Source organism: Sinohyriopsis cumingii, chromosome 2, assembly GCF_028554795.1.
Source record: "Sinohyriopsis cumingii isolate HCF-2022 chromosome 2, ASM2855479v2, whole genome shotgun sequence".
Lineage (NCBI taxonomy): Eukaryota > Metazoa > Mollusca > Bivalvia > Unionida > Unionidae > Sinohyriopsis > Sinohyriopsis cumingii.
Genome location: NC_142962.1, coordinates 29,856,140 through 29,879,455, shown reverse-complemented (window position 1 = coordinate 29,879,455; position 23,316 = coordinate 29,856,140). Strand labels below are relative to the sequence as shown.

The window sequence follows — 23,316 nt, the reverse complement described above, 5'->3', positions numbered from 1 at the left end:
CAGAACACCAAGTAGTCTATCATGACAGACTATTTGCAAATTTTTATCCTTCCATGTCAGACATAGTTCATCACTATTGGTTTAGAACAAAGGATTTTTGGCTATCCAAGATGGCTACTGAAGTGGATATACTTGAAATTGAACTACATCTACCATATCTGAACTTCAGTTGATACCAACTCAAACACATTATGCAAGTTTCATTCAAAAGTTTATGGATATGTGCTAGTCATAAATAAGGATCTGATATACTTTTGCTATCACTGCTATGAGCAAGCTGAAAATATCAGAATCATGGAAACATATTTAAATACCAGCCTTGTAGGTTCCTTACTCAACACACTCAGCTCAGCCTTTTCTGCGTCATTCTCTGGCTTTAGTATGTCTGATATACCTGAAGATCAGAGCCACACAGATAATCCCATGCAGGAAAGTCGTGTTCAGAATAAAAATGAAAACAATGGTGCAGATGATGATTTGGAGTTATCCATTATGGCTGACACTCCAGAATTCTTGAGGGTCAAACATAATAAATACAGTATCACTGTGAATATAGATCCACAAAAGTTTGAGTTTGTAAAACAGATATTGGATTCAGAACCTTGCATGACTTCGTGCAGTTCAAATGTACAAAATGGTATTATCTACAGAACACAAGAGAAAAACACTGTGACAGCTACATTGTATAAAACAACATGTGTCTTACATATACATGGGGTGAACAGTCTCACATGGTTAGATCATATTATCTGTAAATGTAGACAGGATGAGAATACCCATGCTAAAGGCATTTATATGCTGACATCTACACCAGTAACTAGATGTAGTACCAAACATGAAACAGTTCCTAAAGTCTTTGACCTAAATGACTCAGGCAATAAAATTAACACCCCTCCAGAGTGTCAGGCAATTACACGCTCCATAAATCATGACCACAGCAGTGATGGCAAAGTCCTAACGAGTATCTATCCATGAGTATTTTAAATTTTGTTCCCCCTAAAATGATCTATCAATACAAATCCTGGACAGAAGCTGGTTTTGAAATTCTGAACGATCTAGTAGATATTCACGGTAATTTAATACCTTTTGAGATAATAAAACAAAAAACTGGAAGCGATGATTTCTTGAAATACTTCTCCTTAATATCCAGAATTCCTAAAGCATGGAAAGATGCCATAAAAAACCACCTAGTACATAATAATTTTGATAAGCAGGAGGATAAAATAACGAACTTGCGAAAACAAGATTCATTCAAGTTTGTTTACAAAGATCTTTTACAGGAAGCTAAAAGGCAACACACTGCGAAGCAAGAAACTTGGATGCAAGTATTTAATAAAAATATAAGTAGTGAGGAGTGGTCTGATATATATAGCCGGGCAAAATGCTGTACCAAGGATACCAAGTTGATCTCTTTTAACTTTAAATTAATCCATAGAATAATCGCTACTAATGATTTTCTTAAAAGAATTAACATATTTGATGACAACAAATGTACTTTCTGTAAGAGTGAAACTGAAAGTATTGAGCATCTCTTTTATGACTGCAGTATTACTTCACAATTTTGGTACCGTTTTATTGAAGTTTTTGCACCTTTTTGCCCAAATATTGTAGATCTGTCCAAAAAAGAAACATTTTTATAAAGTGAACAACTGGACAGTTTGGGTAATTTTCTGCTTATTTTGGCAAAATATTATATTTATACTTGCAGATTCAATATGAAAAATCCTTCTGTTTTTGCTTTTAAGCAAATAGTTGCAATGTATAAGAACATTGAAAAATACACTGCTAAGGTAAATAAAAAAAGAGGACCAATTTCTTCAAAAATGGACCTCAACAATGAACATTTAACTTGTCTCTGACTTGAGGGTAAACAGGAACAAAATACTGTAATATCACAAAAGCCATGTCACCTAGATTGTGTGCCATATGCATGTGTATATGCGTGTGTGTGTGTGTGTGTTTTTCTTTTTTACTTTCTCTGTAGATTATATTTATTATCCCTAGATTGTCTGATAACCAGAAATGTTTGATTGTAAGGTGACCCTGGGATGGTTCCCCGACCCATTGGTCAACCTATTACGGGGTTAATAAAAAAAAAAAAAAAAAAAAAATTAATGATTTCTTCATGTGTGTACATCAAAAAACAATTAGGAAATTGGAGACCCAAATTGAAGAATTAAAACTACAGTTACATGCTATTAAATCAGCACAGGGAAAGGTTAATGAGCAAGTAACCTCATGTGAAACAGCAATTCAGACAGACTCGCAAATATCAACAGTATCAGATGCTCAGACACAGACAATCCCAGTACCAGCCAAAAGAAAATGTAAAATGACCATGCAAATAAAAACTGATGCCCAAAGTAATCCTGCATTGCAGACAACAGTATCCCCCTCTCAGTCATGTGACACACCTGCAACATCAATACGTGTACATCCATGGCCCGCAGTTCAAACAAGTCTGTTACCTTCACCAACAACTGCATTTCCCAGTGCTCAGACAAATGTGTCAGAATCAACACAAGTAGTTCACACAACTGAAACACCAATTTCAGCACCCCTACCTCCAAGATATGTGTCTGAAATAGAATCCAGAGTCCCTGTGAGGGAAGGTCACTAAATCAACTCAAAACAGATTTTGAAAGTTTATTGTATGCTGTTAGATATTGCAGCCCAAATACATGTAAATTAATGATATCGGGACTACCTCCTCGTGTAGACACCAAGGCCAAAGAAATAAATGATCTGATAATTGACTTATGTGAAGATTTCAACCTACAGTACATTCCACAATACAAATCTTTCTTCATTCAGAATCAGGATGCCAACCTTAGTCTCTACCACAGAGACAAAATTCATTTAAGCAGAAAAGGAACCTCTCAGTTACTGAGAAATATTAACATGTATGCCCCTATTTTCAAGTACTTTAATGAAGAGTGTTGTCTCAACTGTGGAGAAACTGGGCACATGACACAGGTATGCCATCATGGCAAACAGATTGAGTGTTTTAGGTGCCATAAATATGGACACAAACAAAGACTTTGTCCATCAGTGTATACCAACGCTTCATTTACAATAAAACTAAATGTACCCAGTGGGACTCTTGACTCTAACTATTCAATGGACACTATTGTAGATGCAAATGTAAATGGATTTTTAGGGTTTGTATGTGACTTTGAAGATGCTAATATATATGAACATTTAAATATAGAAATAGGATGTCAGAATGATAAAAGTAGTATGGAGACAATCTCAGTGAGTACCCCATTGCATGATGACATACATGTAATTGATATGAAACTAAATACAAAAGGTTTTAACATAGGTCACTTAAATGTACAAGGTATAGTGGGAAAGATAGACCAGATTAAGTTAATGTTGTCTTCCATGGAAAATAATATACATGTTTTAGGACTCACTGAAACCAAATTAAATGCTAACCACAATGATGATCTATTTCACTGTCAAGGCTACAATAAACCATTTCGTAGGGACTGAGAAACAGCTGGGGGGGGTCTTGTTGTATACATTAGGGAAGATGTAAATGTAAAAAGGTGACTTGACTTGGAGTCACATGAAATTGAGAGTATCTGGGAGGAAATTTTTCAAAATAATGCAAAATCTTTCCTAGCTGGTTTCATTTATAGACCACCTTCCTCCAAAGCATTTTGGAATGATAACTTTTTGAAACAAATAGAAAATGTTCTAGCAAAGGAGAAAGAAACATATATACTCGGGGATATAAATAAGGACCTTCTCAATACTCAGATAAGGAACAACTGGATGGAATTTATTGAATCATTAGACCTAGACCAGCTGGTAAATGAGCCTACAAGGGTAACAGAAAAATCAAGCACTCTTATTGATCACATTTATACTAACCTACCAGACAATGTGGCTTGTGTTAATGTACTGAATATTGGTCTTAGTGACCACTATCCTACTTTTTTGACAAGAAAGGTTAAATGCAAGAAAAATAAGAAAAATACACATAAAACGATCACTTACAGATCGTTCAAAACTTTTAATGAAGAACAATTTCTCAGTGACCTATATAAAGTTCCATGGAGTATGATCCAAAATTTGGGTGACATAGATGAAGCCATGAGGGTGTGGACTGACTTATTTATGGATGTAGTATCTAAGCATGCACCACTGAAAGTACATCGAGTAAAGACTGATATTCAACCGAATTGGCTTACTACTGAAATCCTAGATGCTATGAAAACACGAGACAAATTCAAGGCTATGGAAAACCATGCACAATATAAAGTATGGAGAAATAAAATAACAAGTATGATCAAAAAAGCTAAAAAAAACTTATTATCAATCATTGCTTGAAAACAAAAAGAGCAACACAAACTTCATTTGGAAAGTCTTCAATGAACTCACTGGAGGAACGCACAAAAAACAGACAAATAAAATTCACTCACTTCTGGTAAATGACACCATAGTCACTGATGAAACTGACATTGCAAATGTTTTCAATGATTTTTTCATCAACATTACCACAAAGTTAAAAGAGCCAGTGATCCAAAGATCCAAAACACAAAGCATGAGCCTGTCCTTTTTTGCCATGTTGAGATAATTAATATTTTAGTTTTACCAGTATTTACCACCACGCCATTGCATGTGCACCAGTTTTCCAGTTTGTTTAGGGCATTCTGTGAAGAAATTTAGAGTTCATGCTTTGTGTTTTGGATGTCTGACAATGTTGTGTCATCTGCATAGAGATCTGTAGATGATATTGAGTCCCTTAGTAAAAGTGGTAGGTCATTAATAAATAAAATAAATAGTAATGGACCTTGAATTATTGTTGTTGTTGTTGTTGTTGTTGTTGTTGTGGGGTTTAACGCCATTATTCAGCACATGATAGACTATACATGGCGATCAGTATTAATGGTGGAGGAAGAACCCAGGAAAACCCTGGGAAGAACCGCCGACCCATGAGAAACCTAGAATTGAGCCTCGTGATACTCCATATCTAATTGTTCCAGGTTCAGACAGAACATTATTTATGTAAACATGTTGTGTTCTCTCACTTAAGTATGAAGTAAACCATCTAATTGTTCTTTCATCACATTGGTAGATTTTCAAAGTCTCAAGACATGTTAATGCCTTGACGTTAATGGGCAGACTGTTCGAGAAAACTGTTCCAGACTTGTTAATGTCTCGATGTTAGTGTGCAGACTGTTCCAGAAAACTGCTCAGGACTTGTTAATGCCTTGATGTTAGTGGGCAGATTGTTCCAGAAACTGCTCCAGACTTGTTCAGTTGCATGCAGATGATGCAGATCTTCTGACCAATATGGCCACTGTTACTAAAAATAGGAAAGCCTCCAAAATGATTTTCTTCAAAAATAACTTGATGGAATAAGACCAAATATGAATGAAAGCATACTGCTGAAGACCATTCTGTTTTGTACACATGGTGCCAATCCACAATCTACTAATAGGCTGCCATAACAAAGCATAGAGTTACGTGTTTAAGCTCTCATAAGCTTTGTAAAATTTAAAAAATAATTTATTTCCCTAGAAAAACAAGGTAAAACAAAACAAAAGAACTTATGGTTTTAAGAATCAAATCCAAAATAATCCAAGAATTAAAAATTAGAAGTCCTAGTAATAAATTGTTCTAATGAATTTGAGTTCGAGTCTGGGCAAAATCCAAAATGGAAGGTGATGACGTATGCTATAGCCAGTATAGTACTGATGTATCTAGTTCTTTGTTGAAGCACAGAAAATAATATTCCAGTGTTTGAATTCCGAATAAAATTTCAGTAAATGTCTTTGTCCAAGAATTTTGTATGAGCATTTAAATATTTCCAGGAAAAAGAATTAATCTCTTAGAATCCAAATAATTTGAAGAAAAATTAAAATTTAACTCCAACTGGTCACAAAAGAAAAAACACCACCTTGACGTGGAAGTGTTTAAAAGCCCAACTGACTAAATTCGCTATAGAAAAAGGTTATAACTAATTTAAGATGCAAAACAGATTCCCGTATGAGGGTAACATGATCACTTTCTAGAACAAGATAGAAGCTTTACATCCTCAATTTCACCCTATAAATCACACTAATAATGAATAAAAAAAATTAAAAAAAGAAGTTGTTTTCTTCAACTCTTACTAATTCTGTATCAAGGTCAGGAACTAGGTCAGCATTAAGATACAAAGTTCTAATAATAGGTGATTACGAAAAAAGTCAGGTCAAACTAATTTATGGAGAATGTCAAATTACAGTAAACAAAATTCCATTGCTATAACATGTAATGGAATAAAAAAATTTAAACTAACAATCAAAGAGTTAAATTAAATCAAATATACATAACAATAGAAAACCTGAAACCTCAAAACCTCAATGATTTCCTCCATAATATACATTTATCCAAATTTTGTGGACATCTTCTTGGTATAAAATTCTGTAATTTTTGTAAACATGATGGTGATCAAGCATTGCAGTAACTTATTAAAAAAAACAACTTAGAGCCATTTTTACTTGTAACCAGCAAATACAATTTGCAGAAATGTTACAGAAAGTATATTAATAAACCAGACTATTTGACTGGCTGCTTTTATATTTGGATGGTGGATGGATGTTAGCAGATTAAGCCATTGTAATTGTATGAAGATCTTCCAAAATCATATTTCGAACTGTGTTTATCTAGAGCAGATTTGTAAGAGCTATACAATAGTTCTGCTTATAATGAACATATATCAAGACCTGTAAATGGTTCCTTTAAAGAAAGAAATTAAAAAAGGTCTTGAAAATTTTAATGAAAGTAGATTACCAGGTCAAGTGATATTTTAGGCTAATGTTAGCCAGATGAGGAAACTCAGGTCTCCTTAGGAATCTTGTTTCTGTTTCATTTTTAAATGACTTCTAAATATTGTACTTTTTTTTAACAGGCACTATATCTGTATATGACACAAGAAAAAGAGCTCTATCTTGTGAATTGTGTCAAACAGGATTTTATCAGCCTGCTGATACTTGGTCTGATGAGGCACCAGAGTGTTTTCAGAAGCATACATGTGAGGAAGAAGGACATAAAATTGAATGTGACACGGACACAGGATTGCATAACATCCAGGATGCATATTGCCGGTGTGATGCCAGGAACGGTTATGTTCTTACAAATTGGGAACGTAGAGGCAAGTGTGTTGAATGGGACCATGCCACATGCTACTTTCATCCATGCCCTGGTGGTCAAGAAAGGTTGTCAAGTAAGTGTTTTAGAGTAGTTTTGGTTGTTTTCCCACCATTATTCATGCAAGAGTTATGTACTGTAAACCCATGTCATTATGTTTTTACATCTGCTTATCTGACCATCCATATTCGACAGGTATATGCATAAATGCGGGCATTGTTTTTTCCTGATTACATTAAAAATTTGTGTGAATTGTACTTGACTTTTGTTTAATGTCTGTTAACTGTCATTATTATGAGGGTAAACATTTATATTAAAGTTTTTTTGTCATTATTTGTCAGTTATTTCCTTGGTTCAGCATAAAGTTGTTTACTGATATTTGAGTTCAAGGTCTAGCCTTATTTGAATGTTCTGGAAGCAGACTTATTACCCACATCCTAGTCATCTATGAAGCCGCTAAGAAGAACGTCACAAACATAGTCCATGCAGCAAAATCAGCCCACTACAGTACTAAGATCATGGAAAGTTCCAGCTGCAAAGAGCTCTTCGAGATTACTAACAAGCTAATGTCAAGGAACAAATGTACAACACTTCCAACTACCTTCTCTATAGTCGACCTTCCGGACCTATTTGCGTATTTCTTCCATGACAAAGTCCAAACCATTAGAGATAAGCTTGACAACACAATTTCAATTGACTCGTCATCACCATACAGTTAGGATACAGAATTTCAGGGCAGCCATTGGCAGCATTTGAACCAGTCTCTATGGATTTAGGATGAACAGTCTTGATGAAGAGTGCACCAAAGTCATGTGAACTTGATCCAATTCCAACATCACTGCTTCTTGAGTGCTTAGATCCAGTATTGCCTTCAGTAACTGATGTTATTAATACCTCTCTCTCATCCATGGAAGGGGCCCCGAGTGGCCGAGTGGTCTAAAGCGCTCTCCATTATGGATCACTGCCATCTCACCTCTGTCTGCGTAGGTTCGAGTCTCGGATTCGGCCAATGTGGGTATGTGAGAAAGCTTGCCAGTAGCTTCTCGAGGGTTGGTGGTTCTTTCCAGGGATTTCCTGGGTTCTTCCTCCACCATTAATACTGGCCGCCATGTATAGCCTATCTTGTGCTGAAAAATGGTGTTAAACCCTACAACAACAACAACAACATCATCCATGGAATTCCCATCATTCTTCAGAACCGCCATTGTAAAGCCTCTGCTGAAGAAACCAACACTTGACCATAACGATATAAAGAACTACTGCCCAGTTTCTAATCTCCCATTCATATAAAAAATCTTAGAAAAGGTTGTTCTATCTCAGCTTGTATCTCATCTGAATTCAAACAGTCTTTTTAGCCATGTACAATCTGCATAGCGCCCTTGCAACAGTACTGAAACTACTCTTCTAAAAGTAGTTAATGAAATTCTCTCTGTTTTGGATAGCAGAAAGAATATAGTTCTCAACCTCCTTGATTTGTCTGCAGCATTTGACACAATAGACCATGATATATTAATTCACCGTCTCCAGCATGTATTTGGCATTCATGATACAGCCTTACTGTGATTCAAGTCCTACATGGTCAGCAGGACACAAATTGTGTCTGCAAATGGAATACATTCCAGCCCAGTTGATCTATGTTGTGGTGTTCCACAAGGGTCGTTCATGCACCTGTTCTCTTCATTCTGCACACTAATCCACTCTCAAGTGTCATAGATATCATCCAGTGTCTCACCAATTGTACGCTGATGACACCCAAATATACAAATCTAGCCACCCAGTTGAAGTTGTTGCTACCATCCAAGGTGTAGAGAGGTGCATTTCTGATGTGAAGACATGGATGACATGTAACAAGCTGCAGATGAATGATGATGAAACTAAAGCCATTCTGATCACAACACAAAGACTTTTTAAGTCAAATACTGTACCTCAAACAATAAATATCAGTAGCACCAACATTAAATTCACACAGTCAGTATGAAACCTAGGTGTCACTCTGGAAAGGACTCTCACATTGCACCAACATGTCATGAACATATGGAAGGCTGCATATCTTGAGCTGAGACACATCAGCTTCATTTGCAGATATATTTCAGTTGATGGCACTATAACACTTGTATGTTCATTAGTACTTTTAAGACTGGATAATTGTAACTCAATTCTGTCTGGTTCATCTCAATATCTATTTCAGAAACTTCAAAAAGTTCAAAACACAGCTGCTTGGATCATCCTTCGAGTACCATGATCAGAGCACACCTCCCCGCTGCTCTGTACCCTACACTGGCTATCCATTCGATCCAGAATCAAACGCAAAATTTGTTCTCTGTGCTACGTTTCACTGATGGACTCCAGTCCAACATACCTATGCGACCTCACCCATCTGTACACACCAGCAAGATACTTATGCTCCTCATCTGACGATCATATGCTCATTATTCCCACTATGAAAATGAAGTCATATGGACAATATTCTTTTGCATACCAGTGCCCAGCAATGTGAAATGAATTGCCCACTGAACTTAGACACAAAGACACAGTGTTCCCATTCAAGAGTGCTCTTACAACTCACTTATTTCGACTGCAAGAACAAACTGAAAGACCTAATAATGTTCCCTACCATAAATATTTACAGCATGTTTTTATATTTTCTAATTTCATGGTGTTTGTTTTTGTGATCATATCATTATATGATTTTTATCTTATAGGTGTTGTCTAATGTTGTAAAGCGCTTAGAGCTTCCAAAGATTAGGTGCTATACAAAGTCCTTATTATTATTATTATTATTATTATTTTATTATTTTAGGTTTATATATAAGGTTGTGGTAAAAAAAATATTAATCCTTCCTGTCTTCTTATGATAAGTCTCTGAGAATCTGTTAAGCTTACAGTTGTGTGCAGAAATAATTTGAAAGAAATTATTTAAATTATTTATAGGAAATTGCTCATTGACTTTTGGACTAAAGTCCAATTATTGTGAATTTATTCAAGGGCATTTTGGACTGCATCAGTGGTATATCAGTACATTCAAGATTGTTGTGGTGCATATGGACATTCATAACTATTGGAGTACATTCACAATGTTGTGTATTCTTGGATATTGTGATTAGACATTTAGATTTGTTTGGGACTTAATTCACAATACTGTCTCTTTTGAATTTTTACTTTGTATTTTAAGCAGATAAACTGTTTGTTAAATCGTTATTTAAATTGTTGGTTTCATTTTTTTTCTATTACATTTGTTAAGACCTCGAGTCATAACAAGTAAACATGTTTAATCCATGCATTGTCTACATAATAATAATGATAATAAATATAAGTATATTAATAAATTTTTGTGTCTGCTAAAAGTGATTCACAGTGATCCAGATTTTCTCTCTGTGTGAAGTGGCTCAGACAGATTCACAAAGTGATTCAGATTTTCTGTCAGTGGTTAACAGAATGATTAGGAAAGCAGGTTTGTTCAGTCAGTGTTGTTGAAGTATATTTTGCAAAAAACAAGTTTCTTTACCTTCATCAAGGGGCCATGGGTGACTGAGTGGTTTAAACCGCTTGCCTGATCACTGCTACCTCACCTCTGTCCATGTGGGTCAGAGTCTTGAGCTTGACCAAGGTGGGCATGTGAAAAGTTGCCAGTAGCTTCCTCTGGGTTGTTGGTTCTTACAAGGGTTTTTCCAGGTTCTTCCTCAACCAGTTTCACTGACTGCCATGCATAGCCTATCATGTGCTGAGAAATGAAGTTAAACCCAAAACAACAACAACAACAACAAATCTTCATGTATTTTAGTGGTTATGTTCAAATACAGATTGGCTTGTCTTCTGTAATGGAGCGAGCTTGTTATTGGCCACTTTTTCATGGGTCCCATTGAAATATTAAAAAATGTCCTGGAAATCCTATTAATTATACAAAGAAAGCAGTCATTAAGTTTGAAATTTTGAAATAAGTAATAGTTATTTTTAATGCTGCTGTAAAATTGTCTCTTTTCCAACAGGTGTTATTTACAAGTACATGCATTCCGTTCTAAAACCATGTCATCTCTTCATAAATCCACTGATGTTGCATGGTGCATCTGATTGAAATTTGTAATTATTCATTTTGCAGTGGTTATAAAATTAAGTATAAAAAATTTCATAATTCTGTGAAACAAAAATGTCTCAGTTTCCTTGTTGTTATTGGAAGCTGAGCAGAGGTCCTCAGAATCTAGATTGGGCTGCTGTTGTATTCTGATTAATTGCCTTTTGCTTAAAGAAATTTTTATCAGATTTGCTCAAAAGATATTCAGCTCCCTTCTGGGTTCCAATTATTGGTCACTCCACCCTATGAAGATTGTCTGCCTAATTGTTTTAAAATTAGTACATCTACAGACTTTGTGCACAAAGCAAAGAATATGATAGACAAACTGGGAGCAGTACTATTTCTGTTCTGTGTATTTCATTGGTTACATATTGTTAGAAGTCTCATGAATAATAATGAGCGGTTCATTACTCACACTGACTTGCTAATGAATCACAGATTGGTTATGTATATTTAATTTATATTGTGAATTTTGTTTGTGATTGAGGGTAGAGTTTTTGCCTATCTGATATTTGTCATATTTACTAAAATTATCATTCTAGGCGTAAACTTTTGTATGAGCTTAAAAGGTTTTGGAAGTGAACTTGTTGATAATTTGATGGAATTTGTCATTTGAAATGACTCACTTTGAGGGAATTCCATAATAATCTGTTATGTCGCAAGTTAAATTTGCATATAAAGACATTTGGTAAAGAATGATTCATTCCTATTAAAGATCAGTCCCAGAGAATACATGCCTTGATCATCAAACAAAAGAAGTTTAATTTGCATACTTGGAATGGTCACTGTTCATTTGTTGTATTGACTGCAGTAGGTAGGGTGAAACCATTGCTTGGTTAAGAAACAACTAGCAGCTGGCTGCAGAAGGTAGGTGACTGCTGATTATATGACATTTATACAGGAAATTGGGGGGGGAGCGGAAATTAGAATGGACATTGTAACCAAGTGACTGCTGAACTCAGGTTTGTCTGTATTTATGTCTCTATTATCACACTGTATAGCGAGACATAATCTGAAGTGTACACTCTAAGTTATGCACCTTTTGCATGTGCATTAATTATGAATTGGGAATAAACACTTTTGATAAAACTATTTTTTTTCTTCAGATTACAGCTGTGCCCCACAGTGTGATAAGGATCAGAAACGTGATGACAGTAATATTATGTGTGTTCCCATGTAAGTTATCATAGATGAGGCTATTGTTTATCATAGTGAGCCTGTTCTGTTAAGCACAGAGTTATTGTACTTCACTGATATTGCAATTGTCATTTGTTAACATTGTGTTTAAGGTCATTTTCTGACACTGTTCATTAATAAAGCACGAAACTTTTATATTAAATGTATCATGGTGATTAGTAGACCCTTTCATGCTTTAGATGAAAATTAACTGATTGTATTTAAAATGGCAAGACTCTGAGTACAGGTCAGGTGTTTGAGTTCAGCCACCCAACTGATTAGGTGTCTACTGATTCACTGACCTGAAAAATATTTTATTCAAAAAGCCTATAGATATTGTTTGAAGAATGTTGCTTGTTTTGTCCACAAAATATTTATTATTTCAAACAGAAGTTTTCCTTTTGTCCATTAAATTTAGATCATACAAGCACTTCTCTCATTTTTAAAGTAGAGGTAGAGCAGACTGGTTCAGTTTGTAATTTGTATTCAGTGTCATTTTTAAAGGTCACGGAAATAAGTTCTTAAAAAAGTTTTTCTCAAATTAGCATTTACATCATCCACTTAGCCATGTGGTAGGTGGACATTCACATAGTATGGTGTAAAGATTCATGATGAAAATTTTAAGAGGGAATAATCAGAAGTATTTGTAAGAATAATGATCAGATAATTGTTCAAGTCATATGAAAACTCCTGTATCAGTACTATCAAAACATGTTATATTTTACAAAGTCCACTTAGAGACAAAAACCAGAAAATAATGATGGTGGTTATATTATCCATTATGAATTAGTTAAACAGGTTTAGGACTTACCCAACTGGGCAAGTTGATTTGGGGGAATGTTTTAACCCTAACTGACTTTATTTAATGTAATTTTTCCTGCACTGTAAGATTCATTTATCTCATGCTTATCTGTTTGCATCATTGAACATTGATGTGTAATTGTATTATGAGTGATGGTATATACAGTATAGAAGCTGCATTTCTATCTGAAGCATGTCACTGAATTAAGCCATGTCACTGAATTAAGTCATATCACTCAATTAAGCCATGTCACTTAATTGAGCCATGTCACCAAATCAGTCTTATGAGTACAATTATTAAAATTAATGTTTTTAATGCATTTTGATGAACATTACATTCCTGTGACCTTTTCATTCTTGAATGACAGTGTTAACTGTTAGCATTTTTGATACATATTGTCAACAGTCTTCTGTGTATTAAATAGCATTGAAAATGTTTGATAAGTGAATGAAACCTGCCTTAATAATAACTTCTTATAAAGGACACGTGCTCATTAAGAATATTTATGAAACCCTTCTGTTAAATTTATTTATATTTCATCTCATACATAAAGAACACATGACCGCAGTTGACAAAATTTTGTGGTATCTTGAGTATTCCTTAATTTAAACTCACTGATGACCTGTCATCATCAGACCCATTGCCTCTGGGTTATCTAAAGGACCCAGTGAGGGTCTTGAAGTGGTACCAGTAATGAACTGAACTTGTGAATAGGGGGTCATGCTATTTATACATTTGAAAAATTGTTACAAGTCTGTGCTCTTAAAAAAAGTAACAGAAAAGAGTGAAAGACAACAAGCTTTGTAAAATTTAGCAAATAATTTATTTCCCTACAATACAAAGTGAAAATGAGAAAAAAGAACTTATGGTATTGCAAATTAAATCCCAAAATAATCCAAGAATTAGATCAGACACAAATCCTAGTAATTTAAAGTCCTGAATAAAACAGTACAAGCCCAGAATAAGTCCAAAAACTGATGGTGATGATGTGTCTGTTATAGCTTATAGAGTATTGATGTGTCAACAGTATTTTCTTGAATCACAGTACAGTGGAACCCCGCTATAACGCGATAATTGGGGTCCAAAAAACTGGATCGCATTAATGCAGGGTTTTATAGTATTTTACTTTTTTCAGAGAACAACTCATTGGCACATATGCGTGTATTCATGTCTAATGTATATGATGAATAGGGTATCAACACCATTTATTATCATGCTGTCGTGGCATGCAGTTCATCTATAATGCATGTAATTCCATTGAAAAATTGCACACAGATTTACAATATTCAATAATTGTTTTCCCAGATCATTGTATCTGAATTCAATGTCTAATATACAGCATGAACTGAGTATCAACACCATTTACTTGCCGTCTGATATCGTACTGTTGGGGCTTGCAATTAATCCATAATATATGTAATTCCATTGCAAAAATTGCATACAAATTTAAACTATTGAATAATTTTGTCACACATCATTATGTGTCTGAATTCATCGGGAAATTTTAACAGCAAAATGAGGTCAAGAAAGACGAAGGAGCACAAAAGACTACCTACCATTCCAGGTCTTTGTCAGCTTTTCAGTCATGCTGCCTTTTGACTTCCACTGGATATGGGGGGGAGGTCCCAGTCAGCTGTCTCTGAATATATCAAGTAATTACTTCAGCCTGTATATTTCTCTTTAGTTGGAAGCAGCCTCACATAGCTTGGGAGATCAGAGATAGGCCTTCTCCAGGCTAAGGGGATATAACTTTCTTCACCATTTACCTATTTTCCAAAGGTATTTGATCTGCTAATATATTTGAAGCAGAAACCAATTTTTGAGTAAAATGTTTCTTTGATATTACTTAACTGATTATAATATGGATACACTCTCCCAGCAGTTACATCCTACTGGCAGAGCAAGCATTCTGCTCCAGCAGTAACTGAAGCATGTTTGGGATTTTGTGCCAATCCTTGTATCCAAAAAAAGATCACTATAGATTGATTCCCACCTATGTGAACAGACAATGTTTTGCTTTTTTATGCTGAAAGCTTAAAAAGTTAACTTGGGAAAGCTGAATTTACAAGGTATTATAATCAGGAAAGTATTATTGAAGAAATGTTTTACTCCCATAACTAAATGTATTGTTAAAATGCAATACCTTTCTTTTTCTTTACAGAAGTACAGCTAATATAACCACGACATCTGTTATTGGCAACTTGACATTTACAGGTAAGATTTTATTATAATTGCAAATTTTATGTTTTTTAATTTTCAACTTGGGCAAGAGAGCTTACTGCATGTCAATAAAATCATGTTGGCTATAAAATCAATAATCAGAGTTTGTACATTTGAGTTTTACACTCCTTGCTGAACTACTTTCACATTGATTTTATACATGTAGTTTGAAAAACACTAAACATTGATCTTTGCAAAGACTTCAGTCCAGACAATATGTTCCATCTGAACTTGCTAAGGTCTTCATCTATTGATGAAGCTTGATTCTTATTGATGTCCTGGACCAATGTTCCTCTCTAAGTTGTGAAAATGACATTGAGGAGAACCAGTTTATACATAAAGGTAAATCTTCTTTCCTGATGACAGTGTTTTATTTTTCCCCAAGCACTCTACTTTTCTTTATCAGCTTATCAGTGACCTCCCATAGAACATGTATCAAAGAGATAGAAGTTTCCACACACTGACTCTGTCTTAAAGTGTAAGGTTGCAGAGCGTTGGCTATTCTCTTTACTTCATTAATGGAGACTGATTGATATACGTAAACAAATGATTCTCTAGGACCTATTTGCTACCAGGCCTTAGAATAAAAACAATATATTTAGCTCTTTCCTGTCTTGATTACTGTTTATTATTCTTTTTGTTTTTCTTGGTCATGAAGCTACCAGATATTGAATAAGAGTCATACAGTTATACAATATTTTTGGAGTTACTTCTAATGACACATTGTATATGATATATTTATCACAGTAATTGTTAGTTGGCAATAGACAAAGTGAGTTTATGGGATGGTCTGTTGTCCTTTGTCCATCTGTCCATAAATTTGTCATTGCTACTTCTCCTAAACTTTACATATCCTATGGTCTAGCTGGTCCTAAATGAAAATTGTGCTGCTTGGACATCAAAAATGGTCACAGTGGCCATATTGAAAATCTTGTTATTGCTACACTGGTAAATGTAAATATATTATTTCCTGATGTTTCCGGTAACTGAATAAATAAATAAATAAATAAATAAATAAATAAGTAAATAAATAAATAATAAATAAATAAATAAATAAATAAATAAATTAATAAATTAATTAATTATGATTTTAAGTGTGCATTAATTTTGTTCATGTTCTGTGAACAGTAGAAAATATTTGCATGTCAGATTTAGTTGTTGGACCAGTGCTTGCCTTATGCAGACCTAAGAAGTCTATGATCATATTGCTCCTAGGCTAGTGAGTCAGGATTTAAATGTTTGGGCCCTGAATATAGATGGTTTGCCATGAAATTCGACACACATTTGTACCAAGGTCTTGCTGGTCAAGAATGAAAATGGTATGAATTAGACATTTAATATGGCTACCACAACAGCTATCTTGAAAATTTTGCTATTTCTACTTCTGTATGAATTGTTACATCAACACAGTTTTACCTATAAAAAAAACTTCTTGTGGTGACTATAGTTGGTCCTGAATGACAATGGTCTTGTAATATTTGACAAACAATGTTGATGTGCCATGAAGGTATACAGAAAGCTTGAAACTATTGATTTATATGCAATCAACAGCATTTGGAAGAAATTTAGTTATAAAGCATCCTACTGTCTACGAGAGTTATTGGTTTTTTGACTAGCATCTAAATGCAGTGTATGCGTGCATATTGTGAATGCAGCTGGTCTCAGATTTCAGTTTCAAAATGTTAGGATCATCTGAAGATGCAGTTGTTGACAAATTACTGTACTGCTGTGGTTTTCATTGGAGTTATTGCCCTTTAGTCTGATGTAGCATGACAGAATCTTGTGAATACAATGGATTACAATGAATCTTTTGATCATTATGGTCATGAAGATGTGCATATTGACAAATTACTGTCCTCCTACAACTGTTTTACATTTTTTTATCGAGTTAATTGTCTGGTTTTATGAAGGCATTTAGACCCCTAGTTTTTGATTGATCACTGTGAAACTTGGCACATTTTATATTTGTTATATGAAGATGTTCATATTGACAAATCACAATGCTTCTGTAATATTGGTTAGAATTTTTCTTTTTGACTTGCCAACTCATGTGGTGCATGACAGGATTTTGTGGTCCCAGCTAGACTCAAAGTTTTCAGTCGATCACCATGAAACTTTGTACATATTATGGTGATCATGTGAATATGTACATATTGAATGCTGTCTCAGTTATGTTATAGTTATTGCCATTTTTGGCCTGCAGCTGATTGCAGCATAAAACAAACTCTTGTGAATGCATCTTATCTTGCATTTTTTTAAAGGCCAAGTGACCATATGTTATGGCCATTTGTTAGTTATGTGTCCATCATCCTTTCACAATTGCTATTTACAACTTTATTTAAAATATACTGAACAGAATTTGACCAAATATGACAGAAAGCATCCTGGTGTGAATGTATTTGCACCACAAGGCAGGGTAAATTATGTTATAATGTCCATCTTTTATCAGTTTGATGTCTTTACAAGAACACAACTTGTCCACCATCTTAAGTTATGGATGGCATATACATTGGCTCACACTTGGGTTAAGGATAAGGTCTTTTGATGTTGGGACAAAGCTCAGAGCTCAAGGTGACTGTGACTAGAAGCAAAAAATGGCTTCAGCACGTTAGTTTTGCATCATATACCTGGACCAAACTTTATGGATGGCTTACACTTAGGGTTAGGAACAATTATATCGTATTTGGGCATAAAAGGTCAAAGGTCAAATTTATTGTGACTGAAAGAAGAAATAGTATTAATACTCAATCAATTTTTTATATACATAGAGCGCTTCAACATTCCGTGGACATATAATGTGCTGTTATGGTACTTCATGTTCAGATGATGCTGGCATACCATTTACCAAAAATACTAAAAACAGATAAATCCTTAAACAAGTTCTCAGAAATCATGTAACAGAAGTTGACAGCATCCAGTAATGAAGATAATAAAGATATGTTGAAATTGAGCCATCATATTTAAAAATAGATAAACCATTTAACAGATCATCAACTAATGTTAAAAAAATATAACAAATTTGAAATACAGCATTCTAGCATAAAGGTGTTTCTGATTTGTTCAAATGATGCCAGTTCACCTGGAGATATTGCTGCCATTACTAAAAATGGAAAAGATATTTTAATGACCTTGAAAACAGAATTTGACCAAGTTTGACTGAAAGCATCTTGACATGAATACCTTAAAAAAAATTCAAGTGAAGCCAGTCTGCCATTAAGAATGGCTGCTGTTACTAAATATACATTTGACTGACTTGTACAGAATATAAATTGGCTTATAGAGTTTTACCAAATTTTACCAAAAATATCATGGCAAGTAGATCTTTCACATTTGTTAACTGATGCTAGTCTGCCATGAAATATTGCTGCAACTGCAGAAATTAGAAAAACATTTCAGCTAGAAACCATACGACAGGTATTTGACTAAATTTGACACGTGTCAAAACGTCCTCAACAGACTTTGACAAAAAGCATCCCAGAATGAAAGTCTTTCAAATTTCTTTAAATGATGCTGTTCCATGGTTAGATATGGCCAGCATGGCTAAAAATAAAAATTCTCAAAACCTACTCAACAGAATCTGACCCATTGTAATACATGGTTTTGAATTTTGTAATGTGATACTGATCCTTCATCAAACCTGTTTGCTGCCATTACTAAAATAAGGAAACCTAAAACTGACTTATTCTCAACACACAAAAATATTTTTACCAAATTTTACAGAAAGCATATCAGCAATAAGGTCTGTCAGATTATACAAACGATACCAATCCATTATCAAATATAGCTGCCATTACTAAAAATAGACAGAACTTTTGATGACTTCTTAGAAACAGCTGTGGAGAAATTAAAGGCATTCTGATAATATCTGCTTTGAAGATTTATGCAAATGTTATGTATTAATTTGCATTGTTGTTATTTTTTCTCCATGATTATATGTTGTATCTAAATGTATTTTGGACTTGACACCTTGTCCAAAATCAAGTCCATATTGTACCGGACTAGGATACTGATGATGTTTTGATTTTGCTAAACAAATAACACATTGCTAATATTTTTCCTATCATTGTGGATTATATATTCAGCTTATCATTATTATAAACATATTTATCTTAGCCATAGTTTGGGACATTGGAATTCCCCCATAAAATATCCAGTTGTACCTGATGTTTACCACATTCTTTATTACAATTTTAGTAAAAATATTTACCTTGTAAACAAACAGAATGTTCTAGAATGGAAAATTCCACTAAATAGACATAGTATTTTCAGAAAATGCTAATTATGATCTATTTCAGATCGATGGGTTTATACTCTTGTTTATTTGAAACATTACTCACTCCTGTGATAACATCTGAAACAGAAATCATTTGTATTGTTGTGTTCAGGTTTTGATTTGGGTGAATTATTTATTCAAATTATTATTAACTGGAAATACAAAGTGTTCATCTCTAATCTTGGACAGAAACATTCACTTGGAATTATAGTGAATTCAGACAAGGACAATTTGGATTATATTGTTGTCCTTCATTAAAAGACTCTTGGCACATCTCCTCATAACAGGCTATTAAAGGCACATTAACACATTCTGTGTTGGATCTCATTTCAAACACCATTGGAATTTAATTAGAACTTTATTCATTGGGACAGGTGATAGAACTTTTTGGACTATTTGGGATTTAATTTGCAATACTGTAAATTCTTTTAAAATTTTCACTTTGTATTCAAAGGAAATGAATCATTTGTTGAATTTATAAAACATTAATTTTTTCTATTAATTAGGTTAAGACCATAGAGTCGTAATACAAATAACGCCACTGTCAAATATGGCACAGGAGAACATATTTTTTCATGCATATATCTTTTTTGAGTATTTAATATTTTCTGCTGGAAATGGAAATGTATGATCTACAGTATTTTAAATATTTGTTTTTCTTCTGAGTATTTGCCATAACAGTAGGATTTGAAGCTTGAAAGTTTAAATAATTAAGATACAACTCTATTTTCAAAGTAAACTTAACAGAGTTTGCATTGCAATATTCAAATTATTAAATATGAAGAAACAGTGACCATTCTTAAATTTCATATTTCCCATAATTTTTAGTTGTATCAGTGCCTATTGCCAACAAGCAGTTTTAATTAAGCCTTATTAAATGATATCTGATAAAGGTCTCTGTCTCTGTCTGTCTGTCTCTCTCCTAGTTTTGTTCATTTCTTGACATTATTGAACTAATTAGGTGATATATTACCCACATTGTACAATAATGTTTGAAGTCTTGATAGAATGGACTCTTGCATTCAGTTGACCATTGACCCCAGATTTGGTCCTTAATAAGTAAAATATAGAATGGCATCTACCCTTGGTCACTAACTGTATCCCATGAGAATTCAGTTGATCATTTCTGGCAATTTCTGTTGAAAATGCCATCAAATTTTTTTTCTCTCAGGCTTATTGCACTCTGACTTGCATTATTAAATAATTCTGTTCACACATTGTTCACAATTATGTGCATGCATGTATGTGCAAAGAACCGCTCCGGTGGCCTAGTGGTTAGAGCATCCGCCTCGGATGCGGGAGGTTGTGGGTTCGATCCCCGGCCGAGTCATACTAAAGACTTACAAAAGTGGTACTAACAGCTGCCTCGCTTGGCGCTCAGCATTAAGAGGTTAGTGTTAGGACTGGTCGGCCCGGTGTCAGGATAATGTGACTGGGTGGGACATCATGCTACATGTCTGCAGCATGATGGCCCAGTGCTAGACATCACTACAAACTGCCACATTGCAGACATCGTAGCAATATGACTGAAAAATTGTTAAAGCTACATAAAAAATTCAAATCACAAATCACGTATGTGCAAAGCATCATGAAATAACATTTTTCCTGAAGTTGGCATATTGAAAAGGTTTGATATTTTGCATATCTGCAAAAGATAAAAATAGTAGACCTCATCATTCATTACAGTTTCTTCTGTTTCTGTTACAGGGGAACCATCAACAAAGACAACAAGAACAACACTACTTTCTCCAACAAATGCAACTGAAAAGTCACCAGTAGATATTAGTGGACATATGAATGCAGTAATTCCAGTGGTTATAGTTGCACTTGCACTTGCATTTTTAATTGGTGTTTTGTTTGGTAAGTAGTAGGAAGACGTCAATACTAAATGTGTCACTTCAGGTATGTAATGAAATGAACATTGGATGCATAGAACTTCACTGATCATTAATCATCCCTTTCCTTTCTGAATTTATAAGCTTTGTTTGTTTTGCATAGAACTTCACTGATTGTCAATCATCCCTTTCCTTTCTGAAATTATAATCCTTGTACATTTTCCAGAACTTGGTATTCCCACACACCGTAAAATTAAAAAAAATAAATGTTATTTTGTATGTGTCTACCATGCTTATTCCTCCTGATGCAAAGCTTATGAAACATGATGATCTAAATTTATGTAATATATGACTGATTTCTTACTTCTGATTCACCCCCAACCCCATTGGGCCCCATTTTTTCTGCTCCCAAATTATCTAGGACTTGTACATCATATATTCATGTTTCATCTAGCCTCATCTTGTCATGTAATGTGCAGATTTGTATATTACCATCTCATCTATGTTATGATTATTTTCTATTCTAACTTGATACTTTGCCTTGAAATCAGACTGAATATTTAAAGTTTGTTTAGCTTGTTTGTTTGATCGACACTGGTTAGACCAGCATAATAATAATAATAATAATAATGGTGAATGTAACAATAATAATAATAATGAGGACTTTGTATATTGCCTGATCTTTAGAAGCTCTCAGCGCTTTACAACATTGGACAACACATGAGGACATTATTACAAAAAAACAAACACCATGAAATTAGAAACAGAAACATGCTGAAAATATTCAAGGTAAGGAAACATTATTAAGTCTTTAAGTTTGTTCTTGCAGTCGAAATAGGTGAGTTGTTAAGAGCACGCTTGAATGGGATCACTGTGTCTTTGTGTCTAAGTTCAGTGTGCAATTCATTCCATGTTGCTGGGCACTGGTATGCAAAAGAACATTGTCCATATGACTTCATTTTCATAGTGGGAATAATGTGTATACGATTGTCAGAAGAGGAGCATAAGTATCTTGCTGGTGTGTACACATGGATGAGGTTGGATAGGTGTGTTGGACTGGAGTCCATCAGTGAAACATAGCACAGAGAACAAATTTTGTGTTTGATTCTGGATTGAATGGATAGCCAGTGTGGTGTACAGAGCAACAGGGAGGTGTGCTCTGATCGTGGTACTCTTAGGATGGTCCAAGAAGCTGTGTTTTGAACTTTTTGAAATTTCTGAAGTAGACATTGAGATAAACCAGACATAACAACAGTCCAGTCTTGAAAGTACTAATGAACACACAAGTGTTTTAGTGGCATCAACTGAAATATATTTGCGAATGGAGCTGATGTGTCTCAGCTCAAGATATACAGCCTTGCGTATGTTCATGACATGTTGGTGCAGTGTAACAGTACTGTCCAGAAGTAACACCTAGGTTTTGTACCGACTGTGTGAATTTAATGTTGGTGTTGCTGATACTTATTGTTTGAGGTAAAGGATGTGAATAAGAAAGTCTTTATGTTGTGATCAGAATGGCCTCAGTTTTATCATCATTCATTTGCAGCTTGTTACATGTCATCCATGATTTCACATTAGAAATGCACCTCTCTACTCCTTGGATGGTAGCATCAGCTTCAGTTGGGTGGCTAGATATGTATATTTGGGTGTCATCAGCATACAATTGGTGAGACACTAGATGATGATCTATGACTTTTTAGAGTGGCTGAGTGTATAGAATGAAGAGAACAGGTCCAAGAACAGATCAACTGGGCTGGAGTGTATTCCATTTGCGAACACAATTTGTGTCCTGTTG

The 23,316-nt window shown here is 34.5% G+C and overlaps 1 protein-coding gene across 1 annotated transcript in view; it reads left to right on the top strand.

The window, feature by feature from the left end:
- The window catches only part of LOC149804545 (uncharacterized), a 91,470-nt gene that overhangs the window by 21,921 nt on the left and 46,233 nt on the right, over nt 1-23,316 (top strand). Inside the window, exons 4-7 of the mRNA XM_089933073.1 lie at nt 6,908-7,222; nt 12,322-12,391; nt 15,355-15,407; nt 21,394-21,546. Of these exons, the coding sequence (XP_089789199.1) occupies nt 6,908-7,222; nt 12,322-12,391; nt 15,355-15,407; nt 21,394-21,546 (591 nt within the window). The remainder of the gene's footprint in view (nt 1-6,907; nt 7,223-12,321; nt 12,392-15,354; nt 15,408-21,393; nt 21,547-23,316) is intronic.